The sequence below is a fragment of the Mustela nigripes genome, chromosome 1, assembly GCF_022355385.1.
Source record: "Mustela nigripes isolate SB6536 chromosome 1, MUSNIG.SB6536, whole genome shotgun sequence".
Taxonomy (NCBI): domain Eukaryota; kingdom Metazoa; phylum Chordata; class Mammalia; order Carnivora; family Mustelidae; genus Mustela; species Mustela nigripes.
The window spans coordinates 257,917,542-257,942,306 of NC_081557.1; the positions used below are offsets into that span (position 1 = coordinate 257,917,542).

At 36.6% G+C, this 24,765-nt stretch overlaps 1 protein-coding gene across 1 annotated transcript; it reads right to left on the reverse strand.

Annotated features, from left to right (window-relative positions):
* Nucleotides 1-822: 822 nt before the first annotated feature.
* LOC132001939 (transmembrane protease serine 11B-like protein) lies at nt 823-13,961 on the reverse strand. The gene is made up of 10 exons (XM_059376961.1): nt 13,822-13,961; nt 9,723-9,838; nt 8,140-8,258; nt 7,974-8,041; nt 4,901-5,061; nt 4,152-4,190; nt 3,455-3,629; nt 2,354-2,613; nt 1,771-1,913; nt 823-984 (listed from the first exon to the last, which is right to left on the reverse strand). The coding sequence occupies exons 1-10, from the start codon at nt 13,959-13,961 to the stop codon at nt 823-825; spliced, it is 1,383 nt and encodes a 460-aa protein (XP_059232944.1).
* Nucleotides 13,962-24,765: the final 10,804 nt, after the last annotated feature.

A 24,765-nucleotide genomic window follows, 5' to 3' on the forward strand; every position in this document is an offset into this window, starting at 1 on the left:
TCAACCCATAGACCAAGTGGAAACAAGAACAGAAAAAGAGGGGGAAAAAAAGAGCAAAAAATAAAACAAGGAAACCACATACACACAAAAAGAAATTTGTCATTGTACAAAGACAGTCTGCTTTCAAATGTATTTTAATTAAAATACATTATACATTTTCATGGTTCATAGCTACTTCTTTTTATATGTGTTACAGAAGAAGAATTTCCACAAAAACCTGTATCAACACTGAAGAATTACTGTACCTGGTCTCTGGAGGTCTAAAATGTGTTTTGCAGAGTTTTGCTGATGGTGAGATTGTTTCACAGTGATTTCAAAAGTCGATCAAGTTCCCCATACAAACAAGAGACTAGAATTCAGTGCCTGATTCTGGTCAGCGTCAGTTTACAATCATCCTCCTTCCTCAAATGCTATGACATGAGGCAGATAGAGCATATTTCAACCCAACCCTCAGAAAGTGTTGGTTCCAGTCTCTCACAGTGCTGCCAGATAACTTGCAATGAAATTTCATAATTCCAGAAAGTCTGAGTGACTCAAACCAATAGCTTTATGCCACATCAAGGCATGACGCTGGTTCATACAAGAGAGAAATAGTAATTGTCCTTTTTTAATAGGAGCACTTTCTTTGCTCAGGTCTTCTTGACTAAACATGAGATTTACTTTGTAAGTCTGCTTAAAATTCAAGTTCATAAATATTCCCTCAGGACCACAATTCTTTCAAAACAGCCATTGTACACACTAATTTAAAATGCATGCTAAATAAGGTTGGGAGTAACCTTAGGCAAAAGTGACTTCAGAGAGTTGCTACAAGATGCTTTTCTCTTAGATACCGGTCTTGGAGGCAATCCAGTTGCGGTAGGCAGTCACTCGCATATAGACCCCTGGCTTATTGACTTCACCACATTCTTCTCCCCAGCTCACGATTCCAACGAGGTACCAGATATTTCGAGAATTGGGATGAACTAGTGGACCTCCAGAGTCACCCTAAATAAAACAAAGAACAGTGATCATTATGAGAATTAACTTTTTGTGATTCATGCTTCATACAGACCAGAGGAAAATGTATGGTGTAAATCCCTGCATCACCCTTTACCCCTTCTGTGGCTGGAGTATAGTCTCGGGAGCTCTTTGGTGTTAACTTGAATCTTGAAAGCATGAACTGATAAGTTATAAGGTCTAGTTCTATAAGAAAGCCTTTGGGAGACAAATATTATAGATGTACTTTCAGAACAGGGCTTTATATCTGAGAAAAGTAGCTAAAACCCTGGCCACGGAGAGGCCAAGAAGGTAAGAGATAGGGGCTGGAAGTAGTTGAAAATTCTCGGAGACTAACCCTTTACTGAAATACGGTTAAGACTGTGGACTGTGATGCTAGAAGCCCTTGTGTGCCAGCTTTTCCACTTGCTATGTGCTCTTGTGCAGTTCTGTTTACCTTCTTGTGACTCAGTTTTCTCATCTGTAAAATGGTAATGGTAGTATCTACATCACAAGGTTGTGATGAGGATTAAATGAAGTGTTTGTAGAAGACTCAGTCCATGCTTGGCTCAGAGTAATTCCAACTTAAGTATTTGTTAAACACTTACAAACATACATTGCATGTAGTGGAAAATTACTTTAGCACCAAAACTAGAGGGGGTTTAATAGAATTGTTAAAGGACAAATTAACAGAAGCATACAATTGTCTCCATGTTGATAATTTTCATAAAATAAGAGCAATTATTTATACACTCTTATATACTCTTGGTCAGTATGACTAGTGTCCAGACTTACCTGGCAGGCATCTATATTTCCTTCCAAGTACCCAGCACATAGCATTGTGTCGGATACCAAACCATCATATCCTTCCCTAGAATTACAAGTGTTTGTGTCAATGATCTTCACAGGTGCCTTCTGAAGTACCTCTGGGTATTTACCTAAAGGGAGTAAACATCACCAGTAAAAGAGCTGCTCTGAAACAGAGCAGGGTGGAAAGCTTCTTTTGTCCTCTGTGCATAAAACCTACATTTGACTTTTGCCTATTCTTAAGTTTAAATAGAAACTTTCAAAGAATAGTTTGAGGTCTTTTAAATGCTCTCTTTCCATGTCCTTTTCTCTTGTCTTATATATTTAAACCAGAACTTTCTCAGCTAGTTACTCCAGGTTGGGGAGTTTCTACAACCAACTGGTCTCCACAGAATTTTCCAAACCAAGGCAATTTGAGAAGCCATAACTCCATAAGCATTATTTCCTGAGACATGGCCTGGGAGAACTAGGCATCCTGAAGTAATTGATGCCTTTCACTCTGTACCTTGGTCACCATTTCTTCTTGATGCTTTTGTATTCAAACACTATGGTAAACCTTCACTGAACTTACCATTATATGAAAGTGCTCCCCATCCTGTAACAACAACTCCTTCACCTGGTGGAAAAACCTGTGTGGCTTCAGGAAGGCAAACTCGATGTACATCATTCTGAAACAAGACTTTTGTAGTGAGCTGTATAACTGCAATATCATCATGATGTTCACCCTGGATGTAGTCTTCATGAACAATAATTTGTTGAACATAATGTTGCATATAGGGGGGATTTACTCTGGTGCCAAAGCTGACAGTATAGTTTTTTGGATTGTTTGTCCTAAAGAAAGAAAAATTATGTATTTTGTATTTATCTCAAAATAATAACATAAACAATGAATTTTGGAACACTAAAAAATTAAGTTAAATTAAATTTAAAAAAATAGAAATACAGACTGCGTCTACTGTATTCTTTTCATTACATTAATATTTCTTTGCTGTATAGCTCATTAGCAGTGATAGTCTGATTTTTAAAATTCATTTAAAAATCTTGTTTGAGTTCCTATACCATATGCTATGTAAAGTAATGGGAATATGGAAATAAAAATTAATAGTCATACCTTCAAGAAATGGGCATAAAATGAAAGATGGGCATAAACACAGACATTTGTAATTGCTTAGTGCTTTGTATCTAATTAGTGGGAGGACAAACAGGTGGACTTGAATCTGCATGCTCTAGGGAAGAGATTTCTTAGGGAAAGTAGCATTTTGAGTCACAGTTACCTAAAATATCAGAGAAGGGGATAGGCATGTGCAGAAGGGGAGGGAGGTATGACATAAGATGATATGTTTTAGCAACTATGAGTCGTTAGGGATGTCTAGACTATAAAGTGATGAGAGATAAGAATCATATGAGAAAAAAAATGTAGTATCAAGAATGAATGACTCTTAGCGTTTTTATTCATATGAGAAAAAAAATGTAGTATCAAGAACGAATGACTCTTAGCGTTTTTATAGGTAATGCAGAAAAATCTTAGATTGGCTTCCTATATAAACTGTCTTCCAAGCCAGGACACTTGAAATGAGAGTGCTACTGATAATGAAGCTGGGAAAACAGGTAAGAACCGCAACTGTTCCAGGGTCTTTGGTCTCCCTATCCCTGGGCAACACGAAGAACTTACTTTTGAAAGCAGTGAGCTGCAGTCACCAAATATCTTTCACTGATCAAAGATGCCCCGCAGTGGTGTTGGCCGTTTTTTTTGAGAGTTGCTTGCCATGGCCATTCTCCTCTCTCAGCGTTGGAACCTCCCCTGATTCTGTCATATGTAGCTGACATCCTTGCTCGTGTCCCACAGCCTGTCAGAGTCAGTTTTGTTCCATTGAGAGTAGGAAGATGATGTTTATTTGATTATAAAGCAGAGAGTAAACTGAATTATTCTTGTATGGTTCTATCTGACAATATCTTGCACTGAAGAGGATAGGTTATAATTTGCACAAGAATCACTAGCAGACCTTGGATCACCTCCATACCCAGCATAGGATCTCCAAGATTCTTCAGCACTTGGAGAATATGAGAGGTATGGAAGGCAGATAAAGTCACAATTAAGTTCATGGGCTCTGCCACCCTGTCTGAATTCTGACCATATCATTCACAAGCTGGATGACCTTGGGCAGATTGTTTCACTTCTTTGTGCTTCAGTTTCCCCATACTCAAATGGGATGATAATAATAATATCTACCTTTGGGATTGATGTGAGGACTAAATGATTTGTATGTCAAGTGCCTGATTAGAATTGTGCCTAGTTAACAGTAACAAGTCTTGACTGTTATGTCTTAGATCATCTCACACATTTAATTAGGAAAAGTATCTGAACTTACGGTTGTTGATAATCTTTTCAGCATCAACCTTACTGATTTCTGAAACAGAACAAAAGCTCATGGTAAACATAGTACCTAACATTAATCCATTGACCCTAGGGCCGATGAAGTAAGATGCTTAGTTCAGCAGAGCAGGAGGGGTCCAGAAAATAATTTTGAATCTCAGGATAAAATGTCAGTAGAAAAGAGAGAGTATGGGTTTATTTGAATTGTTCTTCTACTTTATGTGAAGGTATGATATGGAAATACCACCTTCATAGTTCCACATGAGAGACTTCTTTTTTATTTGATTGGAACTGTATTCTTTATCAAGTAAGTGGAAAATTGCTGGTAACTTTTCTCGGGGGAACAGGAAGACCGGCAAGTGAATCTGATTCCTGTCAGTGCACAAAAATAATTTTTAGAAGTGACCTGTCTTATAATGGCAGATTGTATGCTATTTTTGAATGTTATAGGAGATCATGAAAAAATACACAAGACACACCATTACTTTTAAGGACTGTTCAGAGCTTTACTATTTGCTTTATAATGAAAAGCAGTTTTCCCCCCAGAACTGCTTTCAGTTATGCTATTATTGTGATTTGAATATTATGTTCTCAATAAGAGAGAACACAAATTATTGCTCTGATATAAAATAATGACATAGTCATTGAAAAAATTGAATATCAGCTTTGTGCATGGTACTTGTGATGTATGTTAGAAATAAAAAGATGAGAGTAACACTGCTCCTATTTAATACATTAGCTTACCCATGAGCCTGAGAGAATTAGGATCTGTGGTCAGAGAGCCTGCATGGTTCCTCAGCATCTGACGTAAGATGCTTTCAATTCTTCTTCTTGTGTTTTCCTTCATTGACCTGGAAGCCTTGAATACTAGCCATATATGTGCAGTGACACTGTTGTCATGAGGACTAGAAACAAGATAAGTATGTTTCAACAAGATAAACATATTTCATATATTGTTTAAAAATAGCATTTCCGGGGCACCTGGGTGGCTCAACGGGTTAAGCCTCTGCCTTCAGCTCAGGTCATGATCTCAGGGGTCCTGGGATCGAGCCCCACATCAGGCTCTCTGCTCAGCAGGGAGCCTGCTTCCCCCCTCTCTCTGCCTGCTTCTCTGCCTACTTGTGATCTCTCTCTCTCTGTGTCAAATAAATAAATAAATAAATAAATAAATAAATAAATAAAATCTTTAGAAAAAATAGCATTTCCTTCCTCATTCCCTGTTCTTTTATATTTTTATTTCTTCTGCTTTGTTATGGGTTTGTGTAGTAACTTCATTTTTGGTTAAACACAGGATCATCCATCTGCCTACACTTATTTGGTGACAGTAAGCATGCAGCTCTAGTATTCATCTTAGAGGACAAGTAGTTCTATAAATCTGAAAAATAGGAAAGGTTTGAGCATAAGGTAGAATTACCACAGAAGAGGGATTGAGCCCTGAATCAGGCTTTTTGCTTAGTGTGGAGTCTACCTGGGTCTCTCTCTCCCTCTCTGCCTGCATCTTCCACTCATGATCGCTCGCTCGCTCTCTCTCTCTCATGCTCTCACTCTCTCTATATAAAATAAATAATTTTTTTTTTTTTAAAGAAGTACCACGTAAGAACTGGGCTCACTTATTCTTGTATTCACCAAACATTTACTGAGCAACTTGCTATAGACAAGTGACTGTAATAGGTACTACTAGGTCTTGCAAGGGTGATTAACACATGGTTCCTATCCTCCAGGTATTTCCAGATTTCTAGGAGATAAGACATGTACACAAATTACTACAATAAATTAGGCAGAAGCAATGATATTTATTTTATCTTATCTTCAATAGAAGGGTAACTCATTTTTTGCTTAAAGAATCAGAGAAATTTTCATGGAAGAGGTGACATTTACACTGGACCTTAAATTATTGTTTCACTATTTCGTTATCAAACAAAATTTCATCAGGCAGAGAAGAGGAAGAGTACTACTCCCGACTAACTGGAGAGCCGTAATTAATTAGCATCTACTGGGCATCTACTATATTTTCACATTTATTATCACACTTAAACTTTGCAACAACCTTGCAACATAGGTGTCATTATCTTCGTTTTATAGACGGGGAAGAATGGAAGCTCTGAGCTGCTACCTAATATGCTTGAGATTACACAGCTACTGAATCAAACCAGATTCAGTACGATTGACTCTGTAACCCAGGATTTTCAAACTGTACTGTCTCTTTATGCCCAGTCACAGAGACAACAATGTCTAGGAGATTGGGCTCAGATGGAAGAGGACATTTAAGGCTAGTCAAGCAGTAGCAGTAATGAGAAGCTGTCGAATAAAACCGTACTTGAGGAAGATGAACCTGACCCTGGTGTTCAAGCAAGATTGGTTTGGAATTCAGAAAGGGGTGAGCAACCCCAGGGGTTGAGCAGCAGACATGTAGGAATTGTAAGCAGCTTTGAGGCCAGTGTCTGAAGTGGCACTATTATGCTTTGACTCTTTCTCATGGATGACTAATGTTTTGGCATATAAATCAGTAACTTGTGCTAAGAAGCACTCAGTACACACAGGTTTGATTATCATAGGAGGGTGTACCAAAATGAAAATCTCTGTCCTGCAGCCTCTCCATCACTTCCTTTGGGCCTGTCCTTCCCATAGATAAGTAATGTTACATGCATGGGAAGAAAAGCAGAAGCTCTCCAGTGGTCGCGATGATCTCTGAAAGATGCCTGGGCCCTTCCACTTTAGCCTTCCATCTCTTTCCAATACTAAAATCAACCCTCCAGGTTAATTCTAACTGAGATCTTTGATGTGTTCTGAAAGTCCAGAAGTCCCATGAGTTTCAGGAGCAGAGGAAGAAGGCAGGCATATTGTCTGGTGCCAATGATGAAGGTAAAAGCAAAACATATTTCATTGGAAATATGTTTATTTGCAAATATTCCAATACATTTCTTCTTTGATCCCAAGTCTAGTTTTATGAGAGGCAGTGACTGTGCTATTTCATGGATTGATGAGCAGAATCAAAGTGATATAGTAACTCACCCAAAGCTCTGGGGCTGCTATGTGACAAAGGCTGGGCTCAGGTTGACTAACTCCTGTTCTTGGGCTCCTCTGCTATCTCATGTACTCTAAACCCCCATAAAGAGGACACATAGCATGTTTTACGTATAGACTAGAAGGACCTCCTTGTTATCAAATCTTGGTGTAGATAACTACCTGTAAGAATTCTAGGGTAGTTCCACAAGGTATTTAGCTGACTTGCAAGTGAAAAGACATGAGAAAACAGGGTCTGTATTTACACTACTGCTAAAATGTTTTACTATCAGACATTGGTCAAAGGGATCATCTGCTATTTGCTGGACATAAAAACTCAAGAAACTTGAGTTATGAGGGGTTTAATGAATAATAAGTTCTCAATAGATCTAATGAATAAATAGAGAGCCCAATCTTTTGTGTTTTTTTTTTAATTAAGATTTTATTTATTTATTTGGGAGTTGGAGAGAGAACACAAGTAAGCAGAGCAGCAGGCAGAGGAGCAGGCAGAGGGAGAAGGAGAAGCAGGCTTCCCTTCAAGCAGGAAGCCCGATGTGGGGCTCGATCCCAGGACTCTGGGATCATGACCTGAGCTGAAGGTAGCTGCTTAACCAACTGAGGCACCCAGGGGCCCCCCTTTGCTTTGGTTTTATATTGAACAATTATTCTGACATTTAACTTAGGGTGATACTGTTTATTAGTAATTTATTGACTCATGATTATTATATTTCAAAATTCTTCTTACAGAGGTACTTGAAATACATGTCTACAAATGGGTTGATCTCTTTTCTAACTGCTATTATTAGTTACTTACACCAGTGTGATGACTTGAGAATTGATATATTGTCTGTAAATACTAGAACTTTGAAATGCATCAACCATCTGTTAAAGAGAACATAGAGCCAAACATCAAATTCCAATAATATATTTATATTTTACAGAACTAACAATGAAATAAATATACGAAAAGACTAACTTACCTTAGTCTCAAGAATTTTGCTAAGATAGTTATTTTCCAGTGACGTCTCTCTTTGATAATTACTGTTATATGGAATATCCAAAACTGTAAATCTACCTTGGTAGTAGTAGGTTGTATTTTCTGTAAGTTAAAGTGAACCGAGAATTATTTAAGTGAAATGGATTTCAAATGCAAATAGAGATTACCTAGTAATACCAACTAGTAAATATTGTGCTTGTATTTTACACTGATATAGCCCATGAATCCTTCTGTCACAGTCGATTCGATATCCTGGGCATTGTGAAAAGTGTATACTGGACCCGTAATGCAGCAAATATAGATATAGACAAAGGTAAGAAAAAAGAGTAGTATCTTGATTGAGACAGATAGGACTATATAAAGAAATGAGATTTATGTCCCATAACCATCAGACTATGAATAAAAATAGTTATCATTTATTATGTACCATGGGAAGATAACTTTATAAAACACATATGAAGTATATATATATATATATATATATATATATATTTTTTTTTTTTTTTTGTTTTTTTTTCATGAAAATTTTGGAATGAAATATATCAGGAGAAATGTGGTCTCAGAGATATCCAGTAACTTATCTAGCATATAGCTACTAAGAGACAAGGATCAAATTTGATTTGACTACTGAGTCCACACCTAACCAATTATATTTCCTTCCCAAATTTTCATGGACACTAAGCCATTTGGTATATGATACATCTTGCCCCTAAATGTGATAGATATTAAGCTGTTATATAGCACCTAGCATATAGTAAGCACTAAATCAATATTAATACTATTTTGCAATATGATCATTGCTTTTGAAGACTGTGATGAAAGAGACAAGCTCAATATGGATACAATCATTACATGAGGCAATAATAAGGATATAATTTTAAATGAGAATGTTAATTGTTTCTTTACAGTTTCTATCTGAATGCAGAGAATTAAAGCACTGTAATTAAAATAAAATATGACTTACTATTATAAATATGGTGAAAATATTTCATATTGAGAAAGGTAATAGAAAAGGAAGTCAGAAAGTTCTAAAGAAATGCTGGAAATGGTTTGTTTATGAACAATAATTTGTGAACCAACATTGTTAATTGTAGTTAGTCTGTCTAGGGGTCATGGATCTTTTACTATAGAGACCAAACTTTGCAATGGTAGGTTATTTGACTTTACCATAAGTAGTTAAAAAAAAAAAAAAATCTTGAAACTATTCAGCTTTCTTTTTAATTCAGAGTTCACAGTGCACCCTTTAGTTCTTTATTTAGATTCTTTTATCTTAATATTCTAATTATAAAGTCATATAATACCATCTTGGTAGGTTACTTTTTCTGACTATCAATTATCTACCTGTACATTCATATCTGTATATTGTATACATTCTTTTACTTGTGTATATTCAAAAGATGTCTACAATACAGTGCTTGGTAAATGCATGTTTCTGGGATCTTGGGTCATTGATGGCCATTTTAAAGGAAGATAGATAATTTCCTGTTTGCAATATCTTGTATTTGGTAGAAATGGAAATAAAGTTTACAACAAACTGAAATAACTAAAAATGTATTCTTTACCAACCTACTGCCAGAAAATGAACCAGGAGACCAATAGTTATTCCCAGGATTGCCAACACTCCAAACACAATGAGGGCAATCATCCATACTGGCAAAGATGGACGGGAAGCTGTGACCGGTCTGCAAGTAAAGGATCAAAATACAAGAGGTATATCAGAAATTCAGAAATAAATCGCAGGCATTCCAAATCTTTATTTCTTTCCTCTTGCTCACTCCCAGAAGCTCAGTTTAGACATCACAGTAGCAAAAAGTATATGAAGAAAATAAAGAAAATGAAGAAAGGAAGAAAGGAAGAGCACAAAAGAAAGAAAGGAAGGAAGGAGAAGAAAGAGAAAAGTTTAAAATCGAACCTCTCTGGATTTATGCTATGAAATTATTTTTCAGGAGTAGGATGTGTCTAGTTCCCTCCCACCAGAGACAGAGTTAGTATCAATAAATGAACAACTTGCCAAGTTAGGGAGGAAGGAGGGAGGAAAACAGAATGTCTTAGAAGTTCTTTATGGGGGCGTCTGGGTGGCTCAGTGGGTTAAAGCCTCTGCCCTCAGCTCAGGTCATGATCCCAGGGTCCTGGGATCGAGCCCCGCATCGGGCTCTCTGTTCAGCAGGGAGCCTGCTTCCTCCTCTCTCTCTCTGCCTGCCTCTCTGCCTACTTGTGATTCCTGTCTGTCAAATAAATAAATAAAATCTTTAAAAAAAAAAAAAAAGAAGTTCTTTATGCCAAAGCCTATCATAATTTTTGAAGTATGATCATGATTCTCTTTTATTTGCTATGCCCTTATGTACAAAGAACACACACAAATATGAATTACTATATTGGGTGAGAGCAGGGTCCATCTTTCTTACTAGCTTATTTATGGCTGTAGTTCCAAGAGATATTTTGTAGAAAAGCATGCTGTTCAACCTATTAGTAAGTATTCTTACTGTGTTTTATTTAGACAACAAATAGGTATTGCTTAAATTGAAGTAGGGATTTGGGGTAAATTTCCAGATGAAGAGGCATGAGAAGATAGTCTAGGAAGAGGGAACAACAAGTTAAGCAGTGCTTAAAGAATGGCCACCAATTCAATTTTATTGCAGCAAACTCTGTGTCATGGATTGGCCAAAGATGAAACTGGGCAGTATAATGGCTAATTTTAAGTGTCAACTTTGGCTAGGCTATATTGCCAAGTTGTTTAGTTTAACACAAGTCTACACATTGTTGTGAAGTATTCTGTAGCTCTAATCAACATTTATAATCAGTTGACTTTAAGATATAAGTGGGTGGGCTTCAACCAATCATTTGAAGGACTTAAGAGCTAAAACTGAGCTTTTAATGAGAAGAAAAAAATTCTGCCTTGGGAGTAGAAATCCTACCTGAGTTTCCAGCTTTATCAACCATAAAATTGTGTGAAGCAATTCTGTTAAATAAAATCTATCTTAGATACATAGATCCCATGGTTTTATATCTATCTATATATTTATACGCCTAGCTAGCTAGCTATCCATTGGGAGAGAAAGGAGAAAAATAGACAGGGGAGGATTAAGAGGAAATAGAAAGAGAAAGAGGTATCCTATTGTTTGTTTCCCTGGAAAATCCTCTTCCTCTGTTGTTACACAAAGGTGTTTATATTTTGTCTTAAATATTGAGGCTCCTCCAAGTATGACTGGAGGACAGACTTTTTCAAAATCACCTGGAAGTGCTTACTAAATATGCAGAAAATTATATCCTACAATCCTACAATCTCAGATCTAGTTAATTCAAACTCCTGAAAGCGTCTGTGAATTTGCAGTTTAACACTTAGTGATGAAAATTTTTGCTAAACTATAGGCTATCTTCACAACAAAATTGGAAAACTTTAATCTAGCCAGGCCTATCACCAGGGCATTCAGATTAAAAGTGGCTTTGAAGGGGTGCCTGGGTGGCTCAGTCAGTGAACCATCTGCCTTCAGGTCATGATCCCAGGGTCCTGGGATGGAGCCCTGCTTTGGGCTCCCTGCTCTGCTGTGGGAGCCTGCTTCTGCTTCTCCCTCTTCCTCTGTCCCTCCGCACAGCTCACGCTTGCATGCTCTCCCTCTGTCTCTCTAGTGTGTTCACTCTCAAATAAAAAAAAATGAAATCTGGGGCGCCTGGGTGGCTCAGTGGGTTAAAGCCTCTACCTTCAGCTCAGATCATGATCCCAGGGTCCTGGGGTCAAGCCCCGCATCAGGCTCTCTGCTTAGCAGGGAGCCTGCTTCCTCCTCTCAATCTGTTTGCCTCTCTGCCTGCTTGTGATCTCTCTCTGTCAAATCAGTAAATAAAATCTTTAAGAAAATGAAATCTTAGAAAAAAGAAAGAAGGGACATTGGAGAGGAATCTATTTGATGTATTGGATCTCAGATAAAAATAAATTGGATTGATGCTTTCAGGAAAACAAGTTTTTGTATCTGATTTTTTTTTTTTTTTAAATACAACCCCTGTTGATTTTTTTTTCCTTTCTCTTTGAAAACTATTTCATACTTCTCTTTTCCTCAAACCTCCAGCACCTTTTATCCCATCCTCAATCTGAGCTGACCGGGTCCACTGAGAAAATTAAAGGTGTCAGAAGAGAATATTTACTACTCCATCATCACATTTGTAAACTTCTCATCTGTACCCCACACTCTGCTTTTTCCTTCACGTTTCTGTAGGTAAACTGTACCCCCGTCTTAAGGCAACCTCTCCATCATCTCGTCTCACTCTCCAACCTGCTTCTTTTTTTTTTTTTTTTTGAAGATTTTATTTATTTATTTGACAGACAGAAATCACAAGTAGGCAGAGAAGCAGGCAGAGAGAGAGAAGGGGAAACAGGCTCCTGTTGAGCAGAGAGCCCTATGCGGGGCTCGATCCCAGGACCCTGAGACCCTGACCTGAGCTGAAGGCAGAGGCTTAATCCACTGAGCCACCCAGGCGCCCCTCCAACCTGCTTCTAATCTATGTTCCAGCCATTTCATACTAACCAGACTTCAATGGACAACCAAACTCCTTCACACCTCCATGTCCTCACGCACACTCTGATTCTTCTGCCTAAAGGGTCCACCTCAAGTCTACCCGGTGAGCTCCCACTCAGACTTTATCACTAAACTCTGTCATCTCCTCCTTATTGAGGTCTCCCATGGCTCACCCGAATATGATCTACACTGAGAGTATTTTGTATTTTCACATGGCAATCTTTTCACCTCTAATGGAGGCCATGCTATTGTCTGGTCCAAGTCATTAATTATTGTTGATGTTGTTACTGTTTTATACCTAAAAGCCATATTGTGGGGTCTAGTACATCATAGACAGTGTTTGTTGAAGCAGAGAATAAATGAAGCCAAGGGCTACTGAGGACAAGTAGGTTATGAAGGATATATAGATCAGAGGGATACAAATTATGGAAAGCCTTCAGTGCTAATCAAAAGAGTTTTTGACTTTATCTGAAATGACAACATAAGTATATGCAGTGCTTAGGGAGATGAATCTGCAGTCTGCGTAATGATGGTTTAAAGAAGGGAGAAAAATAAAAAGAGGACCAATGAGCACAGAGGCATATATAATCAATGGGAATGGACGGATGGATTGTGGTAGTAAGAAAAGAAACAAAGTCATGAATTTGAGAACATTTACAGTAGAATATTTGTCAGAATGTGGTAATTAATTAGCTGTCATGGTAAAGGATAGGGATAGGTCAAAGATGACACAAGATTTTATCTTGAGAAGTAAAAAAAAGTCAAATGAAGTGTAGGAGAGGTAACTCGGGGAAAAAATGTTAAATATTTTACATCTGAAATTTAAGAGACCTTTAAATTTCCAGTAAACAAATGGAGATGTTGGACTGGTAGTTAACTGAGTGAGGCACCATAGTTGGGGTTAACTTAGGAGTCACCCCAGAACAGGGAACAAACAAAGCTGTGAAACTGGATCAGTAAATTCAGTGCTTGTTATATAAAATAGAGTACAAAACTGACATTTCTCTTCCTGAGGCAAACGTTGGTTTTCATTCTAACTACAACTAATTTATCTCCATTTTTTCATGCCTTACCTGATTTTCATAGTCTCATTGTTTGACATCACTCAAAGACTTTAAATTTTCAACATGTGTTTCTTAAGTATAAAAATTTAAGACTTGTCCACCTTTCGGGGATGGGTAGTATTTACTTCACCTTCTAGGCGTTCAGCTCCACCAAGACGACTTTGTTGTCCACTTGGTTCTTTAATCTTTGCTCCATATCCTTTCCTTACTTTTCTGCTCCCATTAATTGGCATTGATTACTTTTCTTTTCTTAAAAGTCTCTTAACTGGGGATATATTTATATATTTCTTGTTTTGTCTAGTTTTGTTTTTTAAATTTTTAGATCAGGACAGGACTTCATATAGATTTGGGCAAAGTTTTTTCTTTTATCTTTACAGTTTGTTTTAGGGCTGGTATTCTTAGAAGAACAGAAATAAATCTAAATCTATTAAAATCTGATCAAGTAATATATCTTAGAATTCATCCAGACACTATAGCTTTAAAGAAGACTGAAATATCTTCCTAATTTTCATTTGTCTTTCATCAAAAATGCAGTAGAATTTTATAGTTACGTTCCCTATCCTCTTTTTCCATTTTGATTATTGCTTGTCAGCAGCTCAGATGTTTCTCTCAGATGCAGCTACCCTTAACTGATAACCTAAAGATCTTACACACCATTACACAGATTAAATATCTCTTTAAAAATGACAGACTTCCCACAGAGAAAAATCACTCAATGATTTACCCAATATTTCTGGTACTCCATACCATAAATTCATTTGAGAAACCACATAAGGGAGATTACTAGAAGATAATGTAGACTATCTATTGTATCTTGCCATAAAAAATAATAACAAAAAACAACAACAAACTCTTGTCCATGAAATCTTAATGCCAGCTTGGCAAGGATCTAAAACACCACTTTCTCCTGAGAATTTTTCCATTTTGTCCTAGAGAACTACTCTAAGAAAACAATTGAAATTGATAAAATATGGCATTGAAGTCTTTACTTCTACTTCTAGTGTACCTTTTCTTCTCTTGTCCATTCATTATTTAGCCACTCATATGCAACCACAAGATTGCCCAAGGTCTCCTCAAAAGCACCTGCAGAAACAACTAGGTTTCCAAATACCCCCAAGCTCTTCCGGCAAAATAATGCCTCAGTCTGTGGGAAGTTAACCACTAAATTATGGTTGAACCTTTCCTAGGTGATTAGGAGTACTTGGAAACAATGGATTAATCCTTTGAAATATTTCAGGTGAAGACTTTACACAAGTGTTAAAATGTCGAAGGAGAAGAAGATGCCCTATTTAAAAAACAAAACAAAAAAAAAGCACATCCATCCAGCATAAAAATGATGTCTATCTTATAAGTAAAACAACAAAATAATCATCTGTTTACTTTCCACTTACTGAATGTGTATGATCACCCTTTCCTTTACTGATAGATCAGAAATGCAGCTAATAAGAAAACACTGGAATTATAAATAATATAACATATCTAATAAAGAATTTGCACAACAGTAAATTACTTTAGTTCAAAAAAATGTCCTTAGTATATTCTATCACAGAGAGTATGCTCTTTCTAATCACATTTTTACATGAATAGTGATATTGTAAATTATATGTGTGTGTGTATGTCGTAAAGGGTTAATCAATTGACCAAAGATGCAAATTTTTAGAGAAATATTTGTATGAAGCCTGCATTTATATTTTACAGTTATCTGAACATTAAATATTTCATAACTGGTTCACTTTATTTTGTATATTTTGATGAAAATGTCTTGTAGGTTGAAACTGTCTTTTTTTTATAAATGGTATTGGGGTGCCTGGGTGGCTCAGTGAGTTAAGCCTTTGGCTCAGATCATGATCCCAAGGTCCTGGGATGGGGCCCCGCACCAGGCTCCCTGCTCAGTGAGGAGTCTGCTTCTCCCTCGCCTGCTGCTCCAACCCCTGCTCGTGCCTCTCTCTCTCTGTCTCAAATAAATAAATAAAACCTTTAAAAATATAAGTAAATAAAATGGCATTAATAATCACTGTTCACTTAATGTAATAATTATCTAGTTCGATACTTGAAAAATAAATAGCACATGTCCATACATGATTTTCTTCTAGTTCATGAACATTTTACAGATAAAAATGCATGGTTTATAAATGATTCTATAAGGAACGCCTATGAAGCAATGGTACTGTGAGATTCAAGACAGTATTTATGAAAGCAGTTTAGAAAGTACAAGATATTAAACAAATACAAAGGAGTCATCATCATTATCACCACCAATAATAATTTAACATTTAACAATTTAACAGTTTAACATTTGATTTATGAGAGAATTTTTCCCTCTGCTTCCTCCTTTGTATTTTACACCAGTCACACAGTCATTTTTCATTCACAGGATGTTAAGCTGCTTGTCACCCTTCTGAAGCATTCTCTAAAGAATGACATAAAACTACAGATCCAGACTCAAAAGCATACGTGTTACAGGGGTGTCTCCATGCAGAAAATCCAAAATGCTGTAGAAAAAATTACAAATCCCCCTCTGAACTCAGTTACTTTACTGCAACCCTTGGGTGGGAATCATATTGGGGAAACAGTTAATTCTAATTATGTCTAATTAGAATTTTGGGCAAGGTAATGTCCACTTACCTATACATAATATGCTGATATAAATTAGGCTGTTGGTGTTAGCAAGATAAAGGAAACTTCTGTACTTCTTTTGTCCTGGTCAGTGGTTCTCAGGTAAATGTGCTAACCACAATGATACTTGGGATTTTAAGGGTTGGGTGCAATAGCATCAAGCAATTAAAAGGAAACTCGTTTAACAAGTGTTGATGACATCTATGGAACTGTGGTTTAAAGGAAGAAATGAAAATTCCCTTTGAGTTGAATATTTAGAAAAAGAATAGATACAACTTGGATTGGTTGCCTGAGAGGTCCACCCAGGAAATACCACCGCAGATTGGTGAATCAGTGCTCTGACTCAGATCCCATCCGGCCCTTTTCACGGAGAAGAACTCCTCCTCAGTGAAACCCGCTGAATCCACCAGAGCAGTCTCTGACAAATGACTTAAATATACAATATTTTTTTAGTATGAAAATTCTGCTATAGCATTACTCATTTGAAATGTGCTTAGTCTAAAAATTCTCACTGGGAATAAATACATAGTATTGTAAAAAAATGGATTTACACTATATGTAATTAACTGAGTTTAAATTTAAAAAAAAAAAACAAAAAAATGAAGTGTTAAACTATGTTAACATATTACCTACTTAAAAATACATTTGCATTTTTTAAAAAAATAGATAGGTCATCATGATCGAAAAAGAAAAAAAGAAATGGATTTATAGGTGGAGATAGGTTTTAGAGTAAGGAATACCAGTTCTCTTTTGCTAATTGTTCATGGGAAATGGTACTAATTAATATAGTCAAGAGTTGTTTTACTGGGGGCACCTGGGTGGCTCAGAAGTTAAGCCTCTGCCTTTGGCTCAGGTCATGATCTCAGGGTCTTGGGATCAAGCCCCACAACGGGCTCTCTGCTCTGCAGGGAGCGGGCTTCCCCCTCTCTCTCTGCCTGCCTCTCTGCCTACTTGTGATCACTTTCTCTCTGTCAAGTAAATAAATCTTTAAAAAAAAAAGAGTTGTTTTACTGGGACACCTGTGTGGCTCAGGTCATGATCCCAGGGTCCTGGGATTGAGTTCCACATGGGTGAGGGAGGGGGGATGGTCCTTGCTCAGCAGGGAGCCTACTTCTCTCTCTGCCTCTGCCTGCCTCTCTGCCTGCTTGTGCTGGCTCTCTCTCTCTCTCTCTGACAAATAAATAAATACAATCTTTAAAAAAAAAAGCCTTTTAAAAAAAAGAGTTTTTTTTACCTAATGAATATGAATTAAGTTTTTAGGTGACATCAAATTCTTATAAAAACAAAAAATCAGGAGGTTGCTAAGATATTTTGGATACAAATATCTGGATCTTTAGCGCCATCTTTCTTATATTTAACTATCTATTCATTCCATTTATTCATTTGATAAATATTTGTGGTAAACTTCCTGAGATTTACATTATTGTTCCTAGTAGTGGAAATACAAAAAGGGACATAATAAAGTCCCTGCCTTCACGGTGTTAATACTTTAAAGAGAAAAACAGGCAAACACTCAAGAAAATAGTAAATGCATAATTTAATATGAGACATGTCATAATGAAAATGAGGCAGAGTAATTGGGTAGAGATTGGCGAGTGTGTTGAGAGGGTAGAGAGTGGCTTTCTTCACGGTGGACATGAAGGACCTCTCAGAGGAGGAGGCTGTTGAACAGAGAAATGGATTATAATATTAATTAGCACGACTCATCTTCCTAAAATAGATATTCATGACATTTCTCTATTTAAAATCTTCAAAACTTTCAATCGCTTTCAGAATAAAATATAAAGTTCTCTGATTGATATTCAAGGATCTTCAGGACGTCATCTCTTTTTATTTGTGTTGTTCCATGGTAGTTTGGTGAAACAAAGGGCTTAAAATGATCTGAACTTCAGCTTTCTTACAGGTAAAAATGCAAGCTAAAGATGTCCTTCTTGTTAGGTGCTATATCATCTGGGCCATGTATACCAAGTGCTCAGCACAATATCCAGGACACTGTATTATCTTAACGATGACTTTGCCTAAAGTATGACTTTGGTTGAGCCATTTCTCACGGTTCCGTTCCTTGCATGGCAAGTGCTTTCCTACATTCCTGCTTTTATTCATGCTGTTTAATACTCTCAGAATTTGTCATTTCTACCCATTCAATGTTTATTCATGCTTCATGGTCCAAATTAATTGCCACTTTCTTTATGAAGCTTTCCCTGTAAAGCATTCTCTTTGATCTCTTTTTTCTGGTTTCTAATATTTACAGTCATTAGTACTTTTATAAATTATAAAATTAGTAATTTTAGATTTAATTATCTGCTATGTTGTATTGATTTCTATTTCAATATATCCTGCAGATGGTAAGATTTGGTAACATATGGGCTCCCATATGTTCATGGTAGGAGTTAGAATCAAGGCAGAAACTTTAGAGGGAGCATCTGTTTAATTTTACAGCTATATACCCTGTAATTAACAGTTTCACTTCTAGGTATCCACCTAGATTTCTATAGGTGGATTAGGTAATTAAACAGGAGTATATGAATATGAATATGTTTATTACAAAATTTACAATAGCAAAAAAAATGGAAACAAATTATTAATTGGTAGAGGAATGGTTAAATAAACTATGGCATATCAATATTCTGAAATGTTATTCAGGTGTTAAATGAGATTATAGTAAATATGGTGGATTGACTTAATCATGCTTCATTCTAGGTCCCTTTTTCTGCTGCAGAGTTTGGAAAACTAAAAATGACATTTTCCAGGCTCCTTTGCAGTTAGAATTCTGGCTGCAGTTTAAGTTCTGTCAGCTAGATGCACTCTGGAAAATAGTATTGAGGTTCCTTAAAATGTTAAAAACAGAGCCACCCTATGACCCAACAATTGCACTACTGGATATTTACCCCAAAGATACAGATTTAGTGAAAAGAAGGGGCACCTGCACCCTGATGTTCATAGCAGCAATGTAAAGAGCCTTCAGCAGATGAATGGATGAAGAAAATGTGGTTTATCTATACAGTGGAATATTACTCAGCCATCGAAAAAGATGAATATCTATCATTTTACATTAACATGGAAAGAACCGGAAGGTATTGTGCTAAGTGAAATAAGTTAATCAGAGAAAGATGATTATATGGTTTCAGTCATATATGGAACATAAGGAATAGTTCAGAGGACAACAATGGAAGCGAGGGGAAAATGGTAGGGGAAGAAACCAGAGAGGGAGACAAGCTGTATGAGACTCTTGACTCTGGGAAACAGATGGTTGCTGGAGGGGAGGTGGGCAGGGCAGATGGGGTACTGGGTGATGGGCATTAGGGAGGGCACATGATGTGATGAGCTCTGGGTGTTATATGCAACTAGTGAATCATTGAACATTATACCAAAAACTAATGATGTAAAAGAAAAAAAAAAAAAAAAAAGAAGAGAGAAGCATGTCAGATGCCTTCTAAAGCAGAAATGAGGCCACTTGTGGATTTATGCTGGTTAAAGTTCATGGATATATGATATTTCCTCTAGCAGAATTTCACTGTCCACTCTTCAGATTTGGGGGAGCTAAGAAACAATTTTCGAGTAGGCAGAGACCCGACCAGCTTGTGTGTGTCAGGAGGCTACAGTGATGTTATCAATGTTTGTGCTCTTTTCTTTTCCTTCCTTCCTTCTCTCCTTCTTCCCTTCTTTCTTTCCTCCCTTCCTACTGCCTGCCTGCCTTTTTTTTCTATATTCATGAGTTTAATTAGTTGGTATAAGAAAACACACATGTATCTGCTATCTCTGTTAAAAAATGGAAATTTGTCTGTCACGCTAAAAGCTCCCCCAATACCCTATCACAGCCTTAGTCTTCCACATTCCTCCAAAAGTAACCTCTGCCCTGAATTTTTTCTTTCTTTTTTTTTAGTTGAAATATAATTAAAATACAGTGTTATATTAATTTGAAGCGTACAATATAGTGATTAAACAGTTCTACACATTACTCAGTACTCATCATGGTAAGTGCACTCTTGATCCCCTTCACCTGTTTCACCTTTTTCCCACCCATCTCCCCTCTTGCAATCACCAGGTTGTTCTCTGAATTTGAGTACTTTTTTGTTTATTGTGTTTCTTAAATTCCGCATGTGAGTGGAATTGTGTGGTATTTCTCTTTCTCTGACTAACTCATTTCACTTAGTGTAATACCCTCTAGCTCTGTCAATGTTGTTGCAAATGGCAACATTTCATTCTTTTGGGGGGCTGAGTAATATTCCATTTTTTTAAATTGTATCTTCTTCCTTTTCCATTCATCTAAGGAAACGGGTTTCTTCCATATCTTGGTTATCATAAATAATGCTGCAATAAACACAGGGTTTCATACATCTTTTTGAATTAGTGTTTTTTTATTCTTTGGGGAAATATTCAGTAGTGGTATTATTGGATCATATGATAGTTCTATTTTTAAGTTTTTTAGAAACTTTCATACTGTTTTTCACAATAGGTGCACCAATTTGCATTCCCACCAGCAATGCATGAGAGCGCTTTTTTCTCCACATCCTCACCAACACTTTCTTATTTCTTGTGTTTTTGATTCTAGCCATTCTGACAGGTGTAAGGTAATATTTTATTGTGGTTTTTATTTACATTTCCCTAGTGATTAGTAAGTTGAACATCTTTTCATGTGTGTGTTGGCCATCTGTCTGTCCTCCTCAGAAAAATGTTTATTCAGATTCCTTGCCCATTTTTAAATTGGATCTTTGTTTTTTTGGTGTTGAGTTGCATAAGTTATTTGTGTATTTTGGATATTAACCCCTTACCAACTATATTATTTGCAAATATCTTCTCCCATTCAGTAGGTTGCCTTTTGGTTTTGTTGATGGTTTCCTTTGTTATGCAGAAGACCCTAAAAAGCCAAATCAATTTTGAGAAAAAAGAATGGGACTGAAGGTATCACAATTCCAGATTTCGAAATAAACTACAAATCTGTGGCAATCAAGACATTATGGTACTGGCACAAAAGTAGACACATAGTTCAATGAATAGAGAGCCCAGAAATACAGCCATGATTATATGGTCAATTTATCTACAACAAAGGAGACAAAAATATACAATGGGAAAATGACAGTCCCTTCAACACATGGTGCTGGGAAATTTGAATGGCTACAATGCAAAAGAAAGAATGAAACTGGACCACTTTCTTACACCATAAGCAAAATTAACTCAAAATGGATATAAACCTAAATGTGAGACCAGAAACCTATAACTCCTAGAAGAAACAGGCAGTAATTTTTTTTGACATGAGCTATAGAAATACTTCTCTAGATATGTCCCTTCAGGCAAGGAACAAAAAAATCAAAATTAAACTGAGACCACAACAAAATAAAAAGCTTTGGAATTGAAGGATACCATCAACAAAACAAAAAGTTGTGGTGCTTTCTGATCTCTGGATCTTATCTATTAAATTCAGAAATGCCAGTTACAGTCCCTTCCTCTGGCATCAGTTCTCTAGTATTCTGTGAATTATCCTTGAGGCTTAGCCTAGAGTCTGGATCCTCAGTTGTTCTGACAATTTTTGAAGTTTGCAGTTTTCTGCTTCAAACTTCTGTTTAACAAGCCTTTCCTAATCTGAACTCTGGTACAATTTTAGATCAATATAGAAAGATTTCAAGAAATATTGAGTGAAGGGTGTCTGGGTGGCTCAGATGGTAAAGCATCTGCCTTTGGCTCAAGTCATGGTCTCGAGGTCCTGGGATGGAGTTCCACATCAGGGTCCCAGCTCAGTGGGGAGTCAGCTTCTCCCTCTGTCTCTCCCCCTGCTCATGCTTTCTTTCTGTATCTTTCTATCTCAAATGAATAAATAAAATCTTAAAAAAATATATTGAGTGAAAATATGAAATTCAGAATGATAATTCAATTATGATATGATAATTAATTAATACTTAAAAGAAATAGTAACTAATACTTCACATTTTAACTGGGTTTTAATAGATGTACTTAAATCCATGTGTTTATTTATGAAATGTTAAATAAATATATGAAAAGATCTGGAAGAATTCACAAATCAATGACTACTCCTGAGGAGAAGGATACAGACCAGAATTTAAAATAGCAATTAAAGCAATTTTAGCTTGATCTATAATGGGTTTATTTTTTCACAAAGATAATGTGTTAATACGTTGGTTATGTAATTAATTTTTTTTAAAAATGAACTTGCTGAAGTGAAATCAGTTTGTCCTCAATACGATCTGAGTAGAGGAAAAGGTAGAATTAGCAATAAAATACAACTTCTCAGGTAGTCAGGGCCAAGCAAATATTGGCTAAAAAATAAATTATATTTTTTGGCTTTGTAGGACTTTCCAGGATAAGATGATAGCTTGATGATAATAAGCTCCAAATCCATGAGAACACAGGACATAAAAATCTCACGAAGGTGTGAGCTATTTTTAATTTATTTTTTATTTTTATTTTTTTTAAAGATATTTTTTATTTATTTGACAGAGAGAGAGAGGTCGCAAGTAGACAGAGAGGCAGGCAGAGAGAGAGGAGGAAGCGGACTCCCTGCTGAGCAGGGAGCCCGATGCGGGGCTCAATCCCAGGAGCCTGGGATCATGACCCAAGCCGAAGGCCAAGGCTTTAACCCACTGAGCCACCCAGTTGCCCCTGTGAGCTATTTTTTAAAGAATGGAAGGAGTTTATGGGGGGCGGGGGGAGTCAGAGAAAGACATTCCAGGCAAAGAGTACATTTGGAAAGGTCGAGGATAGCATGTTTCAGAAATCTCAGGTAATGGTGTGATTGGAGAAAAAATGAAATTTAAGGGCACAATGGGAAATAAAAAGATGTCTCTAACAGCCAGATCCCAATAGTGCATTTCAGCATCATTCCTTTGGACATAGTGATTACCTCCGTTGAACCAACCACAGGTCTAGGAACATAGAGATGGAAAAAAGGCCTTTGAGAAGTTCATGGTCTAGTAGGATATTCAGATGCACACACAGAAGTTTTACAGCTTGTGGAATGTGTTGTGACCAGGTGTATGCCTGGGTCAATCTGGAGCACCAATCTGGAGTATGTCAGGAATACTTTCTCGTGGGAGGCAACAGCTGAGCTCTGTCTTGACTAAGGAATAGGAAGAGCGAATCAAGCTTCTTAGGGTTTTGCAAGTTATAATAAAGAGTTTAGGTTTTATTCTCTGAGGGTGTTAAGACCAGGATGGAGTAGGATGTTAAGCAGGAGAGGGAGGAGCTCCTAGACTAATTCTCCCTGATTACTAAGGCTTTGTCCCTGCTCTGATTGTGGCTTGGTTTGATTCCTCCTAATTCTCTTTCATCAAATGACATGGGAGGAAAATGTAGGCACAATCTCTCATTACCCTGGCTCGTAATTCCTGCCTTGCTGAATCACTTTTTTGGAGATAAATGTGACTTAAAAAGCAATAACATAGGCTTATAAAACCAGAGATGGTTATTTATTATTTTTTTTAGAGTTTATTTATTTATTTGACAGAGATCACAAGTAGGCGGAGAGAGAGAGAGGAGGAAGCAGGTTCTCTGCTGAGCCCAGAGCCCGACATGGGACTCGATCCCAGGACCCTGAGATCACGACCTGAGCTCAAGGCAGAGGCTTAACCACTGAGCCACCCAGGCACCCCCAGAGATGGCTATTTAATTTAATTCTTACATAATATGTACTCCCATGTTTAGTGAAAATAAAGTTTACAAATTTTAAATGAAGATAATTAAATTTTTTGAAGAAACAACATATGAAAACATGACAGGATTATTTTCTTTTCATAATTAAATATAATAGCTGTAGAGAACACAACATATTATAATAATATATAATTGTCTTTTCCAGAATCCTTTAATTATTTACTATAAGTGGCAAATCTGAAATGTCCTTTAAATATCACTATGAAATGTTTCAAAAATAGCTTTTGATGCTTTCTCTTTCATTAAAATTATAAAAAAATGAAAACCAGTATCAAACCTTATTATTATTATCATCAAACCAATATCAAACCTCAGTCATGAGCAGACATTACTTAAGACACTCAACAAAACATCTGACACAAGGGCCAAAAAACTAAGTTGTAATGTCAAGGAAGAGAAATTGTACTTCAGTTGCACTATCTGATGACAATTTCTTTTAAAAGCATAAATGGAGAATGTAACTATTGTGGTGTGCTAATAAGTATTTAAAAAGTAAGTATTTAAAAATTAAGTCTCAGGACCAGGGGTTTGGAGCTCATATGTAGCATTGGTCAGTTTCTATGGTGTAACTAACAACACCACGGCCAATTCAGAACTACCCACATTACATACCAAACATTAATTTGGGAAGGGGTGAGAAGTAGTACTCTATGTATTTTTACCACACAGATACAATAGAGTAAATAACTTCAAGACCCAAAGTACTAGTAAAATGTAAAGTAACTAGGAGATGATAAAACTGAGTTTTGGGTATTT

Excerpts from the sequence above, each read along its gene's own strand:
- LOC132001939 (XM_059376961.1), bottom strand. The coding sequence starts at position 13,961 with ATGCCAATTAATGGGAGCAGAAAAGTAAGGAAAGGATATGGAGCAAAG. Across the intron at positions 9,839-13,821 it reads CATCCCCGAAAGGTGGACAA|ACCGGTCACAGCTTCCCGTC; the intron begins GTCTTAAATTTT and ends CTTTACTTGCAG. Across the intron at positions 8,259-9,722 it reads GGTTCATTTTCTGGCAGTAG|AAAATACAACCTACTACTAC; the intron begins GTTGGTAAAGAA and ends TTTAACTTACAG.